At 40.8% G+C, this 23935-nt stretch overlaps 1 protein-coding gene across 1 annotated transcript in view; it reads left to right on the forward strand.

The window, feature by feature from the left end:
- RGS11 (regulator of G protein signaling 11) overlaps positions 1-23352 on the forward strand; it is a 104367-nt gene extending 81015 nt beyond the window's left edge. Inside the window, exons 17-20 of the mRNA XM_073558537.1 lie at positions 766-848; positions 1608-1734; positions 15785-15939; positions 21081-23352. Coding sequence (XP_073414638.1) covers positions 766-848; positions 1608-1734; positions 15785-15939; positions 21081-21204 — 489 coding nt within the window. The 3' untranslated portion in view covers positions 21205-23352. The remainder of the gene's footprint in view (positions 1-765; positions 849-1607; positions 1735-15784; positions 15940-21080) is intronic.
- Positions 23353-23935: the final 583 nt, after the last annotated feature.

The raw sequence follows: 23935 nt of genomic DNA on the forward strand, positions 1-23935 counted from the left end.
CAGTCATGGAGCACCTAGTGCCCCCAATATACACCCAGTCATGGAGCACCTAGTACCCCCAATATACACCCAGTCATGGAGCACCTAATACCCCAATATACACCCAGTCATGGAGCACCTAGTGCCCCCAATATACACCCAGTCATGGAGCACCTAGTACCCCAATATACACCCAGTCATGGAGCACTTAATACCCCAATATACACCCAGTCATGGAGCACCTAGTACCCCAATATACACCCAGTCATGGAGCACCTAGTACCCCAATATACACCCAGTCATGATACACCTAGAACCCACGGTATACACCCAGTCATGGAGAACCTAGTACCCCAATATACACCCAGTCATGGTGCACCTAGTACCCCAATATACACCCAGTCATGGAGAACCTAGTACCCCAATATACACCCAGTCATGGAGCACCTAGTACCCCAATATACACCCAGTCATGGAGCACCTAGTACCCCAATATACACCCAGTCATGGAGCACCTAGTACCCCAATATACACCCAGTCATGGAGCACCTAGTACCCCAATATACACCCAGTCATGGAGCACCTAGTACCCCAGTATACACCCAGTCATGATGCACCTAGAACCCACGGTATACACCCAGTCATGGAGCACCTAGCACTCCAATATACACCCAAACTTGGTGCACCTAGTACCCCTGGTATACACACACTCTTTATGTACTTCATACCCCCGCGCCGGTGGGGGATCAGGAAAACTTGTCATTAATAGTTTTTTCTGCCTTATAGGATTCATTCCCTCGTTACTTGAAATCAGAAATGTACAAGAATCTTCTTGGCCAAGCCTTTATTCCTCCTGAGACCAAGAAAGGGTCTGTAACACTTCACTATGTTCAAGTCAATGCATGAGGATTATACGTTGATTTAGAGGCGGGGGGACGAGGAGTCCGGGGGCTGTTTGCTCATCTATTAAAAAACCTTCGTAATAGAATTGAGCAAAAGATTAGTAGGATAATCGGTGGCTGCCGGACCCCGTCCCTGAGAACCTCCCCCTATCTGCCGGTGTCCCCGGCTCTTCTGATAATTAGTAGGCATCTTTGTTGTAGCATGATGCCGACACGACTAATCAGTAGAAGAGTTGAGGATGCCGGCAGACAAGAGACGGGTCGCATGGCTCTGCTCTGGACTCTCGCCGCTGACAGCCGCCATTAGTCCAGGGGGAGTGATTTCCGCGCGGTCATTGTGTAGTAAGCGCTGACTGATCACTGCCCCTGGCAGCTGCAGGGAGAATATAGTGCCATTTTCTATCTGCAGCCGCACTTCCTCTTAGATTCCTGAACATGGATTTACAACATTATTTCCCTGCAGATTACTTCTATGGTACCGTGCAGGTAAATGTGGTCAGGTCCTAACTACAATGGTACATGTTAACAAACCCAATTGTGTGAGCAAGACTAGTAAATATGAGAGGTTTTGCATTCACCTACTAAAAGCAGAGATCTCGAAAATTGGAAAATAAAGTTGCAGAACCTTTCCTTATAAATGCTTCATTTGAACTCCTGGACGTCCCCTTTAAGGATGTATCGGACGTGTCTATGTCTCCTCTTAATTTCCTTCCATTACCACTGCAGGGTATTCCCATTTATGAGACGACAGCGACACTCCAGTCCGAGCCCGGCGTTCCTCTTTCCACCGGGAGAACAAGAACCAAAGTCAGATGGAGAGAGCAAGTCCGGCTCACCGGCCGCCGTGTCCCAGGTGAAAGCGAATGTGATGTTTTCCATGTACTGTACTGTGTAAAAGTTTTAGGCAGGTGAAGAAAAGCGCCGCTGAGTAAGAACCTTCTCTCATCAGTATCTGGTGACCACCCGTCACCTCCATCATCAGTATCTGGTGACCGTCTGTCACCTCCATCATCAGTATCTGGTGACCGCCCGTAGCCTCCATCATCAGTATCTGGTGACCACCTGTCACCTCCATCATCAGTATCTGGTGACCACCTGTCACCTCCATCATCAGTATCTGGTGACCGCTCATCGCCTCCATCATCAGTATCTGGTGACCGCTCATCGCCTCCATCATCAGTATCTGGTGACCGCCTGTCACCTCCATCATCAGTATCTGGTGACCGCCTGTCACCTCCATCATCAGTATCTGGTGACCGCCTGTCGCCTCCATCATCAGTATCTGGTGACCTCCCGTCGCCTCCATCATCAGAATCTGGTGACCGCCCCTCACCTCCATCATCAGAATCTGGTGACCGCCCCTCACCTCCATCATCAGTATCTGGTGACCTCCCGTCGCCTCCATCATCAGTATCTGGTGACCGCCCATCGCCTCCATCATCAGTATCTGGTGACTGCCCGTCACCTCCATCATCAGTATCTGGTGACCACCTGTCACCTCCATCATCAGTAGCTGGTGACCGCCCGTCTCCTCCATCATCAGTATCTGGTGACCACCTGTCACCTCCATCATCAGTATCTGGTGACCGCCCGTAGCCTCCATCATCAGTATCTGGTGACCGCCTGTCACCTCCATCATCAGTATCTGGTGACCGCTCATCGCCTCCATCATCAGTATCTGGTGACCGCTCATCGCCTCCATCATCAGTATCTGGTGACCGCCTGTCACCTCCATCATCAGTATCTGGTGACCGCCCCTCACCTCCATCATCAGTATCTGGTGACCTCCCGTCGCCTCCATCATCAGTATCTGGTGACCGCCCCTCACCTCCATCATCAGTATCTGGTGACCGCCCCTCACCTCCATCATCAGTATCTGGTGACCGCCCCTCACCTCCATCATCAGTATTTTATGTAAACACATTTTGTGTCTCCATGGTTACAGACTACAGACAGCCTTGGTGTAGTCTGGCCCTGTAGTAAAGACCCCTATAACATGGATGTTTGTAGCCTGTAACCTTGGAAACTTGTGCATCGGCCCAGGAGCTGTATACACAAATCCATGGCGATGTGAAGAATTTCTTAATTTTCTATTTACTTTTTGTAGTTAAATTATTTTGCTAAAAAAAAAAGGAAAAAACTATAGAGATATTTTTTAAAATGGTCACCAATGACAATCAAGGACACTGATTTCCTTTTAACATCCAGTGCAGTATTTGATTTGCTGGAGGACAACAGTAGATGAACTTCCCAGTCTGTATATATTTCCTACATGTTGTTAACGACTATGATAAAGTAAAGAACGGAATGTACCACTCGGCGGGGAGGCGGGAATAGACAAATCGCCATCTATATATAGGACAAGCCAGACGTACAGTATATGTTCTCCAAGAAAACTAGAATTTACATTCCAGTCTCCTGCTGATCTGAGAAAAAAGAAAACCCAAACTGATGCCCCATAGTCAATTCAGTGTGTCACAGAAAACATTTACCCCATCAATCTGAAAATAAGAGCAGTATTATAGTAGTTATATTCTTATACATAGGGGCAGTATTATAGTAGTTATATTCTTATACATAGGGGCAGTATTATAGTAGTTATATTCTTATACATAGGGGCAGTATTATAGTAGTTATATTCTTATACATAGGGGCAGTATTATAGTAGTTATATTCTTGTACATAGGAGCAGTATTATAGTAGTTATATTCTTATACATAGGGGCAGTATTATAGTAGTTATATTCTTGTACATAGGAGCAGTATTATAGTAGTTATATTCTTGTACATAGGTGGCAGTATTATAGTAGTTATATTCTTGTGCATAGGAGCAGTATTATAGTAGTTATATTCTTGTACATAGGGGGCAGTATTATAGCAGTTATATTCTTGTACATAGGGGCAGTATTATAGTAGTTATATTCTTGTACATAGGAGCAGTATTATAGTAGTTATATTCTTGTACATAGGGGCAGTATTATAGTAGTTATATTCTTATACATAGGGGCAGTATTATAGTAGTTATATTCTTATACATAGGGGCAGTATTATAGTAGTTATATTCTTATACATAGGGGCAGTATTATAGTAGTTATATTCTTGTACATAGGAGCAGTATTATAGTAGTTATATTCTTGTACATAGGTGGCAGTATTATAGTAGTTATATTCTTGTGCATAGGAGCAGTATTATAGTAGTTATATTCTTGTACATAGGGGGCAGTATTATAGCAGTTATATTCTTGTACATAGGGGCAGTATTATAGTAGTTATATTCTTGTACATAGGAGCAGTATTATAGTAGTTATATTCTTGTACATAGGGGCAGTATTATAGTAGTTATATTCTTATACATAGGGGCAGTATTATAGTAGTTATATTCTTATACATAGGGGCAGTATTATAGTAGTTATATTCTTATACATAGGGGGCAGTATTATAGTAGTTATATTCTTGTACATAGGGGCAGTATTATAGTAGTTATATTCTTGTACATAGGAGCAGTATTATAGTAGTTATATTCTTGTACATAGGAGCAGTATTATAGTAGTTATATTCTTGTACATAGGTGGCAGTATTATAGTAGTTATATTCTTGTGCATAGGAGCAGTATTATAGTAGTTATATTCTTGTACATAGGGGGCAGTATTATAGCAGTTATATTCTTGTACATAGGGGCAGTATTATAGTAGTTCTATTCTTGTACATAGGAGCAGTATTATAGTAGTTATATTCTTGTACATAGGTGGCAGTATTATAGTAGTTATATTCTTGTGCATAGGAGCAGTATTATAGTAGTTATATTCTTGTGCATAGGGGCAGTATTATAGTAGTTATATTCTTGTACATAGGGGGCAGTATTATAGTTGTTATATTCTTGTACATAGGGGCAGTATTATAGTAGTTATATTCTTGTACATAGGGGACAGTATTATAGTAGTTATATTCTTGTACATAGGAGCAGTATTATAGTAGTTATATTCTTGTACATAGGAGCAGTATTATAGTAGTTATATTCTTGTACATAGGGGCAGTATTATAGTAGTTATATTCTTATACATAGGGGCAGTATTATAGTAGTTATATTCTTATACATAGGGGGCAGTATTATAGTAGTTATATTCTTATACATAGGGGGCAGTATTATAGTAGTTATATTCTTGTACATAGGGGCAGTATTATAGTAGTTATATTCTTGTGCATAGGGGGCAGTATTATAGCAGTTATATTCTTGTACATAGGGGGCAGTATTATAGCAGTTATATTCTTGTACATAGGGGGCAGTATTATAGCAGTTATATTCTTGTACATAGGGGCAGTATTATAGTAGTTATATTCTTGTACATAGGAGCAGTATTATAGTAGTTATATTCTTGTACATAGGTGGCAGTATTATAGTAGTTATATTCTTGTGCATAGGAGCAGTATTATAGTAGTTATATTCTTGTGCATAGGAGCAGTATTATAGTAGTTATATTCTTGTACATAGGGGCAGTATTATAGTAGTTATATTCTTGTACATAGGGGGCAGTATTATAGTTGTTATATTCTTGTACATAGGGGCAGTATTATAGTAGTTATATTCTTGTACATAGGGGACAGTATTATAGTAGTTATATTCTTGTACATAGGAGCAGTATTATAGTAGTTATATTCTTGTACATAGGGGGCAGTATTATAGTTGTTATATTCTTGTACATAGGGGGCAGTATTATAGTTGTTATATTCTTGTACATAGGGGCAGTATTATAGTAGTTATATTCTTGTACATAGGGGACAGTATTATAGTAGTTATATTCTTGTACATAGGAGCCGTATTATAGTAGTTATATTCTTGTACATAGGGGCAGTATTATAGTAGTTATATTCTTGTACATAGGGGGCAGTATTATAGTAGTTATATTCTTGTACATAGGGGCAGTATTATAGTAGTTATATTCTTGTACATAGGGGCAGTATTATAGTAGTTATATTCTTGTACATAGGAGCAGTATTATAGTAGTTATATTCTTGTGCATAGGAGCAGTATTATAGTAGTTATATTCTTGTACATAGGGGCAGTATTATAGTAGTTATATTCTTGTGCATAGGAGCAGTATTATAGTAGTTATATTCTTGTACATAGGGGCAGTATTATAGTAGTTATATTCTTGTACATAGGAGCAGTATTATAGTAGTTATATTCTTGTGCATAGGAGCAGTATTATAGTAGTTATATTCTTGTACATAGGAGCAGTATTATAGTAGTTATATTCTTGTACATAGGAGGCAGTATTATAGAAGTTATATTCTTGTACATAGGGACAGTATTATAGTAGTTATATTCTTGTATATAGGAGCAGTATTATAGTAGTTACTGTATATTCTTGTATATAGGGGCAGTATTATAGTAGTTATATTCTTGTACATAGGAGCAGTATTATAGTAGTTATATTCTTGTACATAGGGGGCAGTATTATAGTAGTTATATTCTTGTACATAGGAGAAGTATTATAGTAGTTATATTCTTGTACATAGGAGCAGTATTATGGCAGTTATTTTCTTGTACATAGGAGCAGTATTATAGTAGTTATATTGTACATACAGGCAGTATTATAGTAGCTATATTCTTGTACATAGGGGGCAGTATTATAGTAGCTATATTCTTGTGCATAGGAGCAGTATTATAGTAGTTATATTCTTGCACATAGGAGCAGTATTATAGTAGTTATATTCTTGTATATAGGGAGCAGTATTATAGTAGTTATATTCTTGTACGTAGGAGCAGTATTATAGTAGTTATAGTCTGGTACATAGGAGCAGTATTATAGTAGTTATATTCTTGTACGTAGGAGCAGTATTATAGTAGTTATATTCTTGTATATAGGAGCAGTATTATAGCAGTTATAGTCTGGTACATAGGAGCAGTATTATAGTAGTTATATTCTTGCACGTAGGAGCAGTATTATAGTAGTTATATTCTTGTATATAGGAGCAGTATTATAGTAGTTATATTCTTGTACATAGGAGCAGTATTATAGTAGTTATATTCTTGTATATAGGGGCTGTATTATAGTAGTTATATTCTTGTACATAGGAGCAGTATTATAGTAGTTATATTCTTGTACATAGGGGCTGTATTATAGTAGTTATATTCTTGTACATAGGAGCAGTATTATAGTAGTTATATTCTTGTACTTAGGAGCAGTATTATAGTAGTTATATTCTTGTACATAGGGGCAGTATTATAGTAGTTATATTCTTGTATATAGGAGCAGTATTATAGTCGTTATATTCTTGTATATAGGAGCAGTATTATAGCAGTTATAGTCTGGTACATAGGAGCAGTATTATAGTAGTTATATTCTTGTACGTAGGAGCAGTATTATAGTAGTTATATTCTTGTACATAGGAGCAGTATTATAGCAGTTATATTCTTGTATATAGGGGGCAGTATTATAGTAGTTATATTCTTGTATATAGGAGCAGTATTATAGCAGTTATATTCTTGTATATAGGGGGCAGTATTATAGTAGTTATATTCTTGTACGTAGGGGCAGTATTATAGTAGTTATATTCTTGTATATAGGGGGCAGTATTATAGTAGTTATATTCTTGTACATAGGGGCAGTATTATAGTAGTTATATTCTTGTACATAGGGGCAGTATTATAGTAGTTATATTCTTGTATATAGGGGGCAGTATTATAGTAGTTATATTCTTGTACGTAGGGGCAGTATTATAGTAGTTATATTCTTGTACATAGGAGCAGTATTATAGTAGTTATATTCTTGTACATAGGGGCAGTATTATAGTAGTTATATTCTTGTATATAGGGGGCAGTATTATAGTAGTTATATTCTTGTATATAGGGGGCAGTATTATAGTAGTTATATTCTTGTATATAGGAGCAGTATTATAGCAGTTATATTCTTGTATATAGGGGGCAGTATTATAGTAGTTATATTCTTGTACGTAGGGGCAGTATTATAGTAGTTATATTCTTGTATATAGGGGGCAGTATAATAGTAGTTATATTCTTGTACATAGGGGCAGTATTATAGTAGTTATATTCTTGTACATAGGGGCAGTATTATAGTAGTTATATTCTTGTGTATAGGGGGCAGTATTATAGTAGTTATATTCTTGTACATAGGAGCAGTATTATAGTAGTTATATTCTTGTACAGTGGGGCAAAAAAGTATTTAGTCAGTCAGCAATAGTGCAAGTTCCACCACTTAAAAAGATGAGAGGCGTCTGTAATTTACATCATAGGTAGACCTCAACTATGGGAGACAAACTGAGAAAAAAAAATCCAGAAAATCACATTGTCTGTTTTTTTTTTCATTTTATTTGCATATTATGGTGGAAAATAAGTATTTGGTCAGAAACAAGCAATCAAGATTTCTGGCTCTCACAGACCTGTAACTTCTTCTTTAAGAGTCTCCTCTTTCCTCCACTCATTACCTGTAGTAATGGCACCTGTTTAAACTTGTTATCAGTATAAAAAGACACCTGTGCACACCCTCAAACAGTCTGACTCCAAACTCCACTATGGTGAAGACCAAAGAGCTGTCAAAGGACACCAGAAACAAAATTGTAGCCCTGCACCAGGCTGGGAAGACTGAATCTGCAATAGCCAACCAGCTTGGAGTGAAGAAATCAACTGTAGGAGCAATAATTAGAAAATGGAAGACATACAAGACCACTGATAATCTCCCTCGATCTGGTGCTCCACGCAAAATCCCACCCCGTGGGGTCAGAATGATCACAAGAACGGTGAGCAAAAATCCCAGAACCACGCGGGGGGACCTAGTGAATGAACTGCAGAGAGCTGGGACCCATGTAACAAGGCCTACCATAAGTAACACACTACGCCACCATGGACTCAGATCCTGCAGTGCCAGACGTGTCCCACTGCTTAAGCCTGTACATGTCCGGGCCCGTCTGAAGTTTGCTAGAGAGCATTTGGATGATCTAGAGGAGTTTTGGGAGAATGTCCTATGGTCTGATGAAACCAAACTGGAACTGTTTGGTAGAAACACAACTTGTCGTGTTTGGAGGAAAAAGAATACTGAGTTGCATCCATCAAACACCATACCTACTGTAAAGCATGGTGGTGGAAACATCATGCTTTGGGGCTGTTTCTCTGCAAAGGGGCCAGGACGACTGATCCGGGTACATGAAAGAATGAATGGGGCCATGTATCGTGAGATTTTGAGTGCAAACCTCCTTCCATCAGCAAGGGCATTGAAGATGAAACGTGGCTGGGTCTTTCAACATGACAATGATCCAAAGCACACCGCCAGGGCAACGAAGGAGTGGCTTCGTAAGAAGCATTTCAAGGTCCTGGAGTGGCCTAGCCAGTCTCCAGATCTCAACCCTATAGAAAACCTTTGGAGGGAGTTGAAAGTCCGTGTTGCCAAGCGAAAAGCCAAAAACATCACTGCTCTAGAGGAGATCTGCATGGAGGAATGGGCCAACATACCACCAACAGTGTGTGGCAACCTTGTGAAGACTTACAGAAAACGTTTGACCTCTGTCATTGCCAACAAAGGATATATCACAAAGTATTGAGATGAAATTTTGTTTCTGACCAAATACTTATTTTCCACCATAATATGCAAATAAAATGAAAAAAAAACAGACAATGTGATTTTCTGGATTTTTTTTTCTCAGTTTGTCTCCCATAGTTGAGGTCTACCTATGATGTAAATTACAGACGCCTCTCATCTTTTTAAGTGGTGGAACTTGCACTATTGCTGACTGACTAAATACTTTTTTGCCCCACTGTATATTCTTGTATATAGGGGCAGTATTATAGTAGTTATATTCTTGTACATAGGGGCAGTATTATAGTAGTTATATTCTTGTATATAGGAGCAGTATTATAGTAGTTATATTCTTGTACACAGGGGCAGTATTATAGTAGTTATATTCTTGTACATAGGGGACAGTATTATAGTAGTTATATTCTTGTACATAGGAGTAGTATTATAGTAGTTATATTCTTGTACATAGGAGCAGTATTATAGTAGTTATATTCTTGTAGGTAGGTGGCAGTATTATAGTAGTTATATTCTTGTACATAGGGGGCAGTATTATAGTAGTTATATTCTTGTACATAGGAGTAGTATTATAGTAGTTATATTCTTGTACATAGGAGCAGTATTATAGTAGTTATATTCTTGTACATAGGAGCAGTATTATAGTAGTTATATTCTTGCACATAGGGGCAGTATTATAGTAGTTATATTCTTGTATATAGGGGCAGTATTATAGTAGTTATATTCTTGTACATAGGGGCAGTATTATAGTAGTTATATTCTTGTACATAGGGGCAGTATTATAGTAGTTATATTCTTGTATATAGGGGCAGTATTATAGTAGTTATATTCTTGTACATAGGGGACAGTATTATAGTAGTTATATTCTTGTAGGTAGGTGGCAGTATTATAGTAGTTATATTCTTGTACATAGGGGGCAGTATTATAGTAGTTATATTCTTGTACATAGGAGTAGTATTATAGTAGTTATATTCTTGTACATAGGAGCAGTATTATAGTAGTTATATTCTTGCACATAGGGGCAGTATTATAGTAGTTATATTATTGTATATAGAGGCAGTATTATAGTAGTTATATTCTTGCACATAGGGGCAGTATTATAGTAGTTATATTCTTGTACATAGGAGTAGTATTATAGTAGTTATATTCTTGTACATAGGAGCAGTATTATAGTAGTTATATTCTTGTACATAGGGGCAGTATTATAGTAGTTGTATTCTTGTACATAGGGGGCGGTATTATAGTAGTTATATTCTTGTATATAGGGGCAGTATTATAGTAGTTATATTCTTGTATATAGGGGCAGTATTATAGTAGTTATATTCTTGTACATAGGGGGCAGTATTCTAGTAGTTATATTCTTGTACATAGGAGCAGTATTATAGTAGTTATATTCTTGTACATAGTGGCAGTATTATAGTAGTTATATTCTTGTACATAGGGAGCAGTATTATAGTAGTTATATTCTTGTACATAGGAGCAGTATTATAGTAGTTATATTCTTGTACATAGGGGGCAGTATTATAGTAGTTATATTCTTGTACATAGGAGCAGTATTATAGTAGTTATATTCTTGTACATAGAGGCAGTATTATAGTAGTTATATTCTTGTACATAGTGGCAGTATTATAGTAGTTATATTCTTGTACATAGGGGGCAGTAATATAGTAGTTATATTCTTGTACATAGGGGCAGTATTATAGTAGTTATATTCTTGCACATAGGGGCAGTATTATAGTAGTTATATTCTTGTACATAGAGGCAGTATTATAGTAGTTATATTCTTGTACATAGGGGCAGTATTATAGTAGTTATATTTTTGTATATAGGGGCAGTATTATAGTAGTTATATTCTTGTACATAGGGGCAGTATTATAGTAGTTATATTCTTGTATATAGGGGGCAGTATTATAGTAGTTATATTCTTGTATATAGGGGGCAGTATTATAGTAGTTATATTCTTGTACATAGGGGCAGTATTATAGTAGTTATATTCTTGTATATAGGAGCAGTATTATAGGAGTTATATTCTTGTACATAGGGGGCAGTATTATAGTAGTTATATTCTTGTACATAGGGGGCAGTATTATAGTAGTTATATTCTTGCACATAGGGGCAGTATTATAGTAGTTATATTCTTGCACATAGGGGCAGTATTATAGTAGTTATATTCTTGTATATAGGGGCAGTATTATTGTATTTATACTGCTCATTATGCTCTGCTTTCCTTTAGTAAATAGATTTAGTATTAGGACACGTCATATCTGTTTTCTGGAGGTTGAGTGATCTGGCAATAATAAAGTTAAAATTTAGGTATTAATGAATGGCACTCTCATTCTTAGAGACCTCCCAGTTAGTTTTGTCATTTTCTCATCCTTGTGACTTTATTTTTCTTGATATGAGATTGTCCTTTTTTTTTCTGCCTGCCTTTAATTTTTCATTAAATTAATTAGTAAATTCCTTTGACTTCTGGCCTTCGATTATCAGACTAAGCAATTTGAACTTTGCTTATTTTTAATGAGTGAGATATTATCTGAAGTTAAACGAGACATCTCCTTCAACGCTTTGTTTAAAGACATCATTTCATCATCAAATTCATGCCTGGGGGTAAGCGCCATTTTTACACAACTGGCCCGCTGACAATCAGGCTTTATACAGGCCAATGGCTTTCTGCAGTTTTCCTTCTCTCATGTAGCCAGGCAGTATGTAGGCTGACACTGCTGGATGGGATCTCATACATGCACATATGGAACGCTGCTCATTAAAATGAAGGTGTAATCAATAATATATCACAGCAGCGACTCCCCCTGCAATGTCATACACCGCGAGCTCTGTCGCCACCTACTGGCTATATAAGAAGCTGCAAAGAAAGTTTGTTTTTTTTTCACGCTGGTTCTATGTGAACGACAGCATGATTTAATTTAGATATTTATAGGAGGAGATTATTTTCTCACTGGAACCCTGAGAGGAGACCCAGCTCTATCATTTCTTAGCATCTATGAATGAGGCTAGTCCCAGGCCTCTCACAACATATGACTTCATTCTGTTTCTGATTAATTCTCCAGAGAGCATTTTTTTTTCAGAAAAGAAAAAATAGCTAGCAATATAATAGCATAATACCCACACACACTACATCAGAATATCCAAAGAGGCCTATAATGACTGGGGGAGCTGGAAGAACTTTTTTTTTTAAAGCCAGTGTTCACCTTTTAAAAATTTTTTTTTTATGGAAATAGAGCCAATAATTCGAGCTGAAAAATTTCTTATATCATTATACTGGTCACAAACCCATTTTTCTGATACTGAAATCCAAATTCCCTGCATAGTCAAAATTATTCTATTATTATTATTATGTATTTATATAGCGCCATTTATTCCATGGCGCTTTACATGTGAAAAGGGGAAATATAGACAAGTATAATAAACATGTGTAAGACAAGGGACACACAAGTACATAAGGAGAGGGGACCCTGCCCGCGAGGGCTCACAGTCTACAGGGATGGGTGAGGATACAGTAGGAGAGGGTAGAGCAGGTCGTGCTGTGGTTCAGTAGACCGAGGATCATTGCAGGCTGTAGGCTTGTCGGAACAGGTGGGTCTTCAGGTTCTTCTTGAAGGTTTCCATTGATGGTGAGAGTCTGATGTGTTGCGGCAGGGAGTTCCAGAGTATGGGGGAAGCACGGGAGAAGTCTAGTATGCGGTTGTGGGAAGAAGAGATAAGAGGGGAGTAGAGAAGGAGATCTTGAGATGATCGAAGGTTGCGTGTGGGTAGGTACCTAGAGACCAAGTCACAGATGTATGGGGGAGACAGGTTGTGGATGGCTTTGAATGTCATGGTTAGGGTTTTGAATTGGACCCTCTGGGCAATAGGAAGCCAGTGAAGGGCCTGGCATAGAGGGGAGGCTGGGGAATAGCGGGGAGACAGGTGGATTAGTCGGGCAGCAGAGTGTAGGATGGACTGGAGTGGTGCCAGAGTGCTATAGGGGAGGCCAGAGAGTAGGAGGTTGCAGTAGTCGAGGCGGGAGATGATAAGACCCTAGTCCATGCCCTCATCATCTCCTGCCTTGACTACTGCAACCTCCTGCTCTGTGGCCTCCCCTCTAACACTCTCGCACCCCTCCAATCTATTCTTAACTCTGCTGCCCGACTAATCCACCTGTCCCCCCCGCTATTCCCCGGCCTCTCCCCTCTGTCAATCCCTGCACTGGCTCCCCATTACCCAAAGACTCCAGGTCAAAACCCTAACCATGACATACAAAGCCATCCACAACCTGAGTCCTCCATACATCTGTGACCTAGTCTCCCGGTACTTACCTGCACGAAACCTCCGATCCTCACAAGATCTCCTTCTGTACTCCCCTCTTATCTCCTCTTCCCACAATCGCATACAAGATTTCTCCCGCACATCCCCCCTACTCTGGAACACTCTACCACAACATATCAGACTCTCGCCTACCATAGAAACCTTCAAAAAGAACTTGAAGACCCACCTCTTCCGACAAGCCTACAACTTGCAGTAACCACCGATCCACCAAATCGCTACACGATCAGCTCTACCCTCACCTACTGTATCCTCACCCATCCCTTGTAGACTGTGAGCCCTCGCGGGCAGGGTCCTCTCTCCTCCTGTACCAGTCGTGACTTGTATTGTTTAAGATTACTGTACTTGTTCTTTATTATGTATACCCCTCCTCACATGTAAAGCGCCATGGAATAAATGGCGCTATAATAATAAATAATAATAATAATAATAATAATAAGGGCGTGCAGTAATGTTTTTGTGGTTTCGTGGTTGAGGAATGAGCGGATCCAGGAGATATTTTTGAGTTTGAGGCGGCAGGAGAAGGCGAGGGCTTGGACATGTGGTTTGAAAGAGAGCGCAGAGTCGAGGATCACCCCAAGGCACCGAGCATGCGGGACTGGGGAAAGAGAGCAGCCATTGACACTGATGGATAGGTCTGGTGGAGGGGTAGAGTGAGATGGGGGAAAGATGATGAATTCTGTTTTGTCCATGTTCAGTTTGAGAAAGCAGACAGACATTGTGGGTTTTGGTCAGTAAGGAGGTGAGGTTGGGTTCAGATAGGTAGATCTGCGTGTCATCGGCGTAGAGGTGATACTGTAAACCGTGGGATTCTATGAGCTGTCCCAAGCCAAAGGTATAGATGGAGAATAGTAGGGGTCCTAGGACAGAGCCTTGAGGAACGCCGACAGACAGGGGGCAAGGTGAGGAGGTGGTGTGTGAGAGGGAGACACTAAATGTTCGGTCTGTTAGGTATGATGAGATCCAGGACAGGGCCAAGTCTGTGATGCCAAGAGATGAGAGAATTCTATCTGTGCAGCCACCACTAGGGGGAGCTCCCTGTATAAAGAGATACATGATAAGATCCTGTCTGCAGCCACCACTAGGGGGAGCTCCCTGTATACAGAGATACATGATATTATCCTGTCTGCAGCCACCACTAGGGGGAGCGCCCTGTATACAGAGATACATGATAAGATCCTGTCTGCAGCCACCACTAGGGAGAGCTCCCTGTATACAGAGATACATGGTAAGATCCTGTCTGCAGTCACCACTAGGGGGAGCTCCCTGTATACAGAGATACATGATAAGATCCTGTCTGCAGCCACCACTAGGGGGAGCTCCCTGTATACAGAGATACATGATAAGATCCTGTCTGCAGTCACCACTAGGGGGAGCTCCCTGTATACACAGATACATGATAAGATCCTGTCTGCAGCCACCACTAGGGGGAGCTCCCCGTATACAGAGATACATGATAAGATCCTATCTGCAGTCACCACTAGGGGGAGCTCCCTGTATACACAGATACATGATAAGATCCTGTCTGCAGCCACCACTAGGGGGAGCTCCCCGTATACAGAGATACATGATAAGATCCTGTCTGCAGCCACCACTAGGGGGAGCGCCCTGTATACAGAGATACATGATAAGATCCTGTCTGCAGCCACCACTAGGGAGAGCTCCCTGTATACAGAGATACATGGTAAGATCCTGTCTGCAGTCACCACTAGGGGGAGCTCCCCGTATACAGAGATACATGATAAGATCCTGTCTGCAGTCACCACTAGGGGGAGCTCCCTGTATACACAGATACATGATAAGATCCTGTCTCTGTATGTGAAAAAATGGTGTTCTAAATGCTAGAAAGATTGTGTTGATTTATTTTGGCAAAAATGCCAACAACGAAAATTAAGTAGCGTTGAGGGTCGGACATACACTTTTAGCTAATTTGGAATACATTATTTATCATATGTTTCTGTCTTCTCTGTCGATATGTACAGTCGTCTGCACCTTGTCCCGTTTCCTCCTTCTCATTGCCATTTGTCTCGTTTGTACAGCTGTCCCCGTTAAGCAGTCCCTTGGCTAAATTACCCGGAAACCTCTTGCCTGCTTGCCCTGAAGAGAGACCGCCCTGTTCCTTGCACGGTGCCTCCTCCTCTCGCCTGGACGCCTCTCCCACCTTCCCATCTCCCAGCACGAATGGCTCTGAGAGGTTTAGTCTCAAGTCACTTTTCTTTATGGACCTTGCATTAACAAGACGCAATCATTTCCTGTTTATTGTAACCACCACTTAAAGGGGCGCCATTGCCAGTCACAGTTTTTACAGATGTGAAGTGACATTACTCAGATTAACCTTTTTTAATTTCTTCTTTTACAAAAAAAAAGTGCAGGATATTTGTTCAATATTGAAGATTAAAGTGGAATTCTGCATGATGGAGGCAGCCATTTTGAATAACAGGGAGGGATTGTGTCCCGCCTGTTAGTTTTCAAGAAAATCATGCACACATATTGCGTCTTATTATTGTATTGTCCTATACATTGTCTTGTGACCTATTTCTAGTGGCCTGATGTGTGTTTGCTATTGTTGAATGCAAGTCCAGGGACCCCCTGATGTATTATTGTAGTCCCGAAAAAAATTACACTTCAGGTACAGATGCAAAATTAAAATTGTTATATATGTATACACAGTATATATGAATATAATATATATATAGGGGTAGGGTAGCAACTGAGTTTTTACCCCCAGAGGAAGAAAAGTTTAGGTGAAACCGTAATCACGAGCAGATGTGATGAAAAGTGCAATTGGCACCCTGATTCAGAAAGGGAACCAACAGGCCACTCTGCCATGTCCCGGATATTTAGTTTTAAAGATAGGGAAGCAAATGAGTCTTTACCCCTAGAGGAAGAAAAGCTTAGGTGAAACTGTGATCATGAGCAGATGTGATGAAATAAAAAGCAATTAGCACCCTGATTCAGAAAGGGAACCAACAGGCCACTGTGCCATGGCTACTGTATTTACATACAGGGATAGGGCAACAACTGAATCTTTAGCCCCAGAGGAAGAAAAGGTCAGGCGAAACTGAATAGCTGTGATGGCAAATACAATTGGCACCGCGATTCAAAAATGAAACCATCAAGTTCCTCTGCCACGTCCATGATCTTTAGAGGTAAGGATAGGGCAGCAACTGAGTCTTTTACCCCCAGAGGAAGAAAAGCTTAGGCCGAAACAATGATTATGAGCAGCTGTGATGAAAAATGAAACAACTTTTTGTTAAAATATGCCATCTGCCTGGCATTGGGCAGACCTATATCCAGTGAGGTCCAATTGGTAGGAATTCTGGTAATGGTGAAAAATGTTATTAGTAGTTTATTTTGGAAATGAAAAACCATTGTGGCCAGACGGAATCGAAACGTGTCCTACCAGTGATTTGTAGGCATGGCGAAACGTCGTCGTTGTGGCATGACTCACACAGGACAGAAGGTAGGCGATGATTCCGGAACACTGACCTGGAAGGTAGGCGATGTTTCCGGAACACTGACCTGGATGGTAGGTGATGATTCCGGAACACTGACCTGGAAGGTATGCGATGATTCCGGAACACTGACCTGGACGGTAGGCAATGATTCCGGAACACTGACCTGGAAGGTAGGCGATGATTACAGAACACTGACCTGGAAAGTAGGCGATGATTCTGGAACACTGACCTAGACGGTAGGCGATGATTCCGGAACACTTACCTGGACGGTAGGCGATGATTCCGGAACACTGACCTGGAAAGTCGGCGATGATTCCCGAACACTGACCTGGACGGTCGGCGATGATTCCGGAACACTGACCTGGAAGGTAGGCGATGATTCCTGAACACTGACCTGGACGGTAGGAGATGATTCCGGAACACTGACCTGGACGGTAGGCGATGATTACAGAACACTGACCTGGAAAGTAGGCGATGATTACGGAACACTGACCTGGAAGGTAGGCTTTGATTCCCGAACACTGACCTGGAAGGTAGGCGATGATTCCCGAACACTGACCCAGAATCATCGCCTACCGTCCAGAACACTGACCTGGAAGGTAGGCGATGATTCCCGAACACTGACCTGGACGGTAGGAGATGATTCCGGAACACTGACCTGGACGGTAGGCGATGATTACAGAACACTGACCTGGAAAGTAGGCGATGATTACGGAACACTGACCTGGAAGGTAGGCGATGATTCCGGAACACTGACCTGGAAGGTAGGCGATGATTCCGGAACACTGACCTGGAAGGTAGGCAATGATTCCGGAACACTGACCTGGAAGGTAGGCGATGATTACAGAACACTGACCTGGAAAGTAGGCGATGATTCTGGAACACTGACCTAGACGGTAGGCGATGATTCCGGAACACTTACCTGGACGGTAGGCGATGATTCCGGAACACTGACCTGGAAAGTCGGCGATGATTCCCGAACACTGACCTGGACGGTCGGCGATGATTCCGGAACACTGACCTGGAAGGTAGGCGATGATTCCTGAACACTGACCTGGACGGTAGGAGATGATTCCGGAACACTGACCTGGACGGTAGGCGATGATTACAGAACACTGACCTGGAAAGTAGGCGATGATTCCGGAACACTGACCTGGAAGGTAGGCGATGATTCCTGAACACTGACCTGGACGGTAGGAGATGATTCCGGAACACTGACCTGGACGGTAGGCGATGATTACAGAACACTGACCTGGAAAGTAGGCGATGATTACGGAACACTGACCTGGAAGGTAGGCTTTGATTCCCGAACACTGACCTGGAAGGTAGGCGATGATTCCCGAACACTGACCTGGACGGTAGGAGATGATTCCGGAACACTGACCTGGACGGTAGGCGATGATTACAGAACACTGACCTGGAAAGTAGGCGATGATTACGGAACACTGACCTGGAAGGTAGGCGATGATTCCGGAACACTGACCTGGAAGGTAGGCGATGATTCCGGAACACTGACCTGGAAGGTAGGCGATGATTCCCGAACACTGACCTGGATGGTAGGAGATGATTCCAGAACACTGACCTGGAAGGTAGGCGATGATTCCGGAACACTGACCTGGAAGGTAGGCGATGATTCCCGAACACTGACCTGGATGGTAGGAGATGATTCTGGAACACTGACCTAGACGGTAGGCGATGATTCCAGAACACTGACCTGGAAAGTAGGTGATAATTCCGGAACACTGACCTGGACGGTAGGCGATGATTCCGGAACACTGACCTGGAAGGTAGGCAATGATTCCCGAACACTGACCTGGACGGTAGGAGATGATTCCGGAACACTGACCTGGAAGGTAGGCGATGATTCCAGAACACTGACCTGGAAAGTAGGTGATAATTCCGGAACACTGACCTGGACGGTAGGCGATGATTCCGGAACACTGACCTGGAAGGTAGGCAATGATTCCCGAACACTGACCTGGACGGTAGGAGATGATTCCGGAACACTGACCTGGACGGTAGGCGATGATTCTGGAGCACTGACCTGGAAGGTAGGCGATGATTCCCGAACACTGACCTGGAAGGTTGGCGATGATTCCGGAACACTGACCTGGAAAGTAGGCGATGATTCCGGAACACTGACCTGGACGGTGGCCTGGGGTTCTGCGAATTGTTTCGTTCATCTCTAAAAAAAAATAAAATTCCAGCGGCCATGTACATTGCATTTTTTTCCCTTTTTTGTGTGGAAAAAAGGTAAGAAATATATCTAGAATTGTTCACGAAGTTAAACATTACGCGCTGACCTACTTTCCCAGAGATTTTTTACCTTTTGTATGAATCCGTCTTTGTGAACACGCAGCCGCTAGAAGCCGTTTCAAAGTAATACTTTCCCCTAAGTCAAGTGAATCTACGTCTGCTTCTGCTTTTGTGGCTATCACAAGCCTTTTAATATTTCTCCGTGTTAATCTTCCGTTCGCTGCTGGAGGGGGCCCCCCGCTGCGTTCCCATCCCTTTATAGTAAAACGCTTTCCGCCAGCTGAACATTTCAAATAAAAAAAATTAAAAAAAATAAAAAATATATTAAGCTTCAGGCCAGCTTTAGATTATTTAAAAACCATCTGTGATCCTTCTTAAAAATTACATAAGGTCTATTATCCATGAGATTTCACATGGAAAGAGCCTTCACTTCCAATCCACGTCATCTTTAGAGACACGAACATGACGCAGCTTCCGAGATTTTCTTTTTTTTTTTTTTTTTTTTTTTCGGGAAAATGTGGTAAACGATGTGGTAAAAAAAAAAAAAAGGTAAAAAGAAAAAGTAACAACAAAAATGTAATTAAAATGAATAAAAACAACTTAAATCATTCGATAAAACAGCTGAAATACAATGCAAATATAAAATGAACTAATGAATGTAAAAAATACAAATTTTACATCTTCTTTTTGTGCCCTTTTTTTTCTATTTTTTAGGTTTTTAGATAAATGTTTCTATTAGTGACATTTTTCTTTGCGCCCTAAAAATGGTGCAAATTAAAAGAAGGTTGTGGCGCAAATAAAAAAAAATGAAAACGGGTGAAAAACACCAAAAATGAGACAACAAAAGGAACAATTTCTAGAATGAATCTGGTTTAATTTTTAGACATTTTTACGTTTTTTTTTTAATGCAAATTTATTATGGCCTTTTGCACCATTTTTACAATAGTTTTTCCAGTTTACCTCATTTTTTTGGTTTTTCTCAACACTATAAGAACAGTTTTAATTATCCAGGTGTGGTTGATGTTTTCAAAAATTTCGAAATTACAAAATTTGTGCACAGTTGTACTCCGGTGTGCTAGTGGAGTAATCTGTCTAATTTTTTTTTTTTTTTTTGCAGTTCAAGACTAGAGTGTGACATTTTAAAGCAGTGTGTGAAATTAAAAAAAAGGCACAAATAAAGCAAAATAGTATAAAATAAAATAATAAAAAAAATCTTTGCATTTGCACAGCATGCTTTGAATATTCCGCTCCATTTTGATGATGATTTTGGCCAAAATCTAAAAAAGGCAAAAAAAGGAAAAATAATAGAAAAAAAACCAAACAAATTATTTAACAAAAATGCAAAAATGATGAATCGGGACGTAAAAGTTTAAAGTAATAAAATCATAGGAAAAAAAAAAAAGAGAATAAAAACATCCTGAAAAAAAAATATTTTTATTATTCTAAGTCTACAGGTGAGTGAATCTGCCAAAATTATTGGGATCCAGCAGATTTACTTAATTTCCGGGGAGAAATTTGATTTTTCTTCAATTTGATACAAATTGCTCAATTTGTTTTACATTTTAATTTTGGATTTTTTTATTAAATCATTTTTTTTTTTTTTTTTTTTTTTTTAAACCAGGAATGAATATCCCCTGGAATGCCAAATCTATATTGTAGATAAAGTCTTCACCGCCCAACCAGATCCCCGGACGTCACAGACGGAAGCGGACACGGAAAGTTTAGAGTCTTCCACTGCGTTCTGATGGGAGGTGCCGCCTCGGTGCTCTTGAATATCTCCCGTCTTGAAGAACAGGTGCCTTTTATACCGAGTAGAAGACGTGCGGCCTGTAAATAGTCGGTCGCTCTGCACGAGGTGGATGTTGGTGTATTATAGCGGTATTATTACATCTGTGAATTCTGTCTCCACTCAACTTATGATGAAGTTCAATGTAACCATTCTAAGTCTTGGATACATGGCAACTTTTAGGCGGATGAGGCTCTTTAAGAAAGCGAGGCTTCGTGCAACGTGCTGCTGACTTTTCCTTTAGTCGGATGGAAGGATATAGACATTGAGATGCGTCATGAAGCAGGGGAGGAAGAGTGTACTGCTTCTGTGGGAGGCAGTGACCTATATCCACGCCTGTAATAAGATGCGTGTGATTGGGTAATGTCATCACTTATGGAGGGGAAACAGACTGATGGATACATGGTAAAACGAGCAGCGGCAGAGGAGTGTGCTGATTATGTGGTGGGCAGTGACCTGTCCACTCATGTGAGAGTGGTGGAAAGAGCAAATGCCACAGCAGCACAGAGCACTCGTTCCAGGACGCAAGTGGGAGGACACAGACTTATCGTCAGGCAGTAGTTTTTGCAGCATTAAATCTACTCTCTCTACTTTTTAGTTTGTAGGAGGCATCATTTTATCACCTGGGCACATGTATCTCCCCTGATCTCTGGACATACAGTGTGGAAAATAAGTATTTGATACACTGCCGATTTTGCAAGTTTTCCCACCTACAAAGAATGGAGAGGTCTGTATTTTTTTTATCACAGGTACACTTCACCTGTGAGAGACAGAATCTAAAAATAAAAATCTGAAAATCACATTGTAGGATTTTTACATAAATTACATTTTATTGCTTGAAATAAGTATTTGATCATCTACCAACCATCAAGAATTCTGGCTCTCATAGATCTGTTAGTTTTTCTGTAAGAAGCCTCCTACTCCACACTCATTACCTGTATTAGTTGCATCTGTTTGACCTCGTTACCTGTATAAAAGACACCTGTCCACACAATCACACTCCAACCTCTCCACCATGGCCAAGACCAAACAAAAAGCTGTCTAAAGACACCAGGGATAAACTTGTAGATCTGCAGAAGGTTGGGATATTCTACAGGTCAATAGGCAAGCAGCTTGATGAGAAGGCGACAACTGTTGGCCCAAGTATAAGAAAATGGAGCACAAGATGACTGTCAATCTTCCTGGGTCTGGGGCTCCATGCAGGGTCTCGCCTTGTGAGGTACGGTTGATTTTGAGAAAGGTCAGGAATCTGCCCAGAACTACACAGGAGGACCTGGTCAATGACCTGAAGAGAGCTTGGACCAGAGTCTCAAACATTAACGTTAGTAATACTACAGTCATGGATTAAAATCCTGCTCACACCAGCACATGTCCAGGCCCATTTGAAGTTCACCTATTTACCATCTGCATGATTCAGGGGAGGCATGGGAGAAGGTCATGTCGTCAGAGATCAAAAATAGAACTTTTGGTATTAATTCCACTCGCCGTGTTTGGAGGAAGAAGAAAGATGAGTACAACTCCAAAAACACCATCCTCACCGTGAAGCATGGTGGGGAAACCTATTACTTTGGGGTGCTTTTCTGAAAACGGGACATGTGTTTATGTATCGTGAAAATTTGGCCAACAACCTCCTTCCCCCAGTAAGAGCATTGAAGATGGGTCATGGCTGGCTCTTCCAGCATGGCAATGACCCAAAACACACAGCCAGGGCAGCTATGGAGTGGCTCCGTAAGTAGCATTTCAAGGTCCTGGAGTGGCCTAGCGAATATCCAGACCTGAACCCAATAGAAAATGTTTGGAGGGAGCCAATGTTGCCCAGCGACAGCCCCAAAACCTGAAAAATCTGGAGAAGATCTGTATGGAGGAGGGGGCCAAAATCCCTGTTGTGGTGTGAGCAAACCTGGTCAAGAACTACAGGAAACGTCTGACCTCTGTAATTGCAAACAAAGGTTTCTGGACCAAATATTAAGTCCTGTTTTTGTATTTTACCAAATACTTATCTCATGCAATAAAATGCAAATTAGTTATGTAAAAATTCTACAATGTGATTTTCTGGTTTTTTTATTTTTTTTTATTTTTAGATTATATCTGACAGGTGAAGTGTACCTACGATAAAAATTACAGATCTCTCCATTATTTGTAGGTGGGAAAACTTGCAAAATCATCAGTGTATCAAATACTTACTTTCTTCACTGTATTCCTATATAAGACATTTAGATTTTTGCACAATCACTGATGTAAAAACGTCACTTCCTGCACTGATGATAGTGATCCACTGAGCGCACCGTGTATCTGACTGTACACTGTATATAGGGCAGTTAGTGCACAGCTGCAGGCCACGGGTGTTACTTCTGTCACACAAAACGAGAGATTTACCAGGAAAACTGTGTAAAAACTGAGGGGGCGGAGCATGACACAAGGAATCAAGCTATTATGCCCCACCCCCTCGGGGCCCACATAGGCACAGTATATCGCTTTTGGAGTGACCCTTTGACACTTTGCACTCTCAAATATGCACTGAAGACTTTCTGACTATGAACAAAAACTTTGGTTACTTTCTAATATGTCTTACAGGTTCAATACATTTAGGTAGAATTTCCCTTTAACTACCCAGCATGCCTTGCAAGTGATGCTGGGACTTAGTAGTTTGGGTTGCCATGAATTCTTCCCCTGCTATACACAATATATAG

This window comes from Dendrobates tinctorius, unplaced genomic scaffold, assembly GCF_039654945.1.
Source record: "Dendrobates tinctorius isolate UK_male_01 unplaced genomic scaffold, ASM3965494v1 ptg000257l, whole genome shotgun sequence".
NCBI classification, from domain to species: Eukaryota; Metazoa; Chordata; class Amphibia; order Anura; family Dendrobatidae; genus Dendrobates; species Dendrobates tinctorius.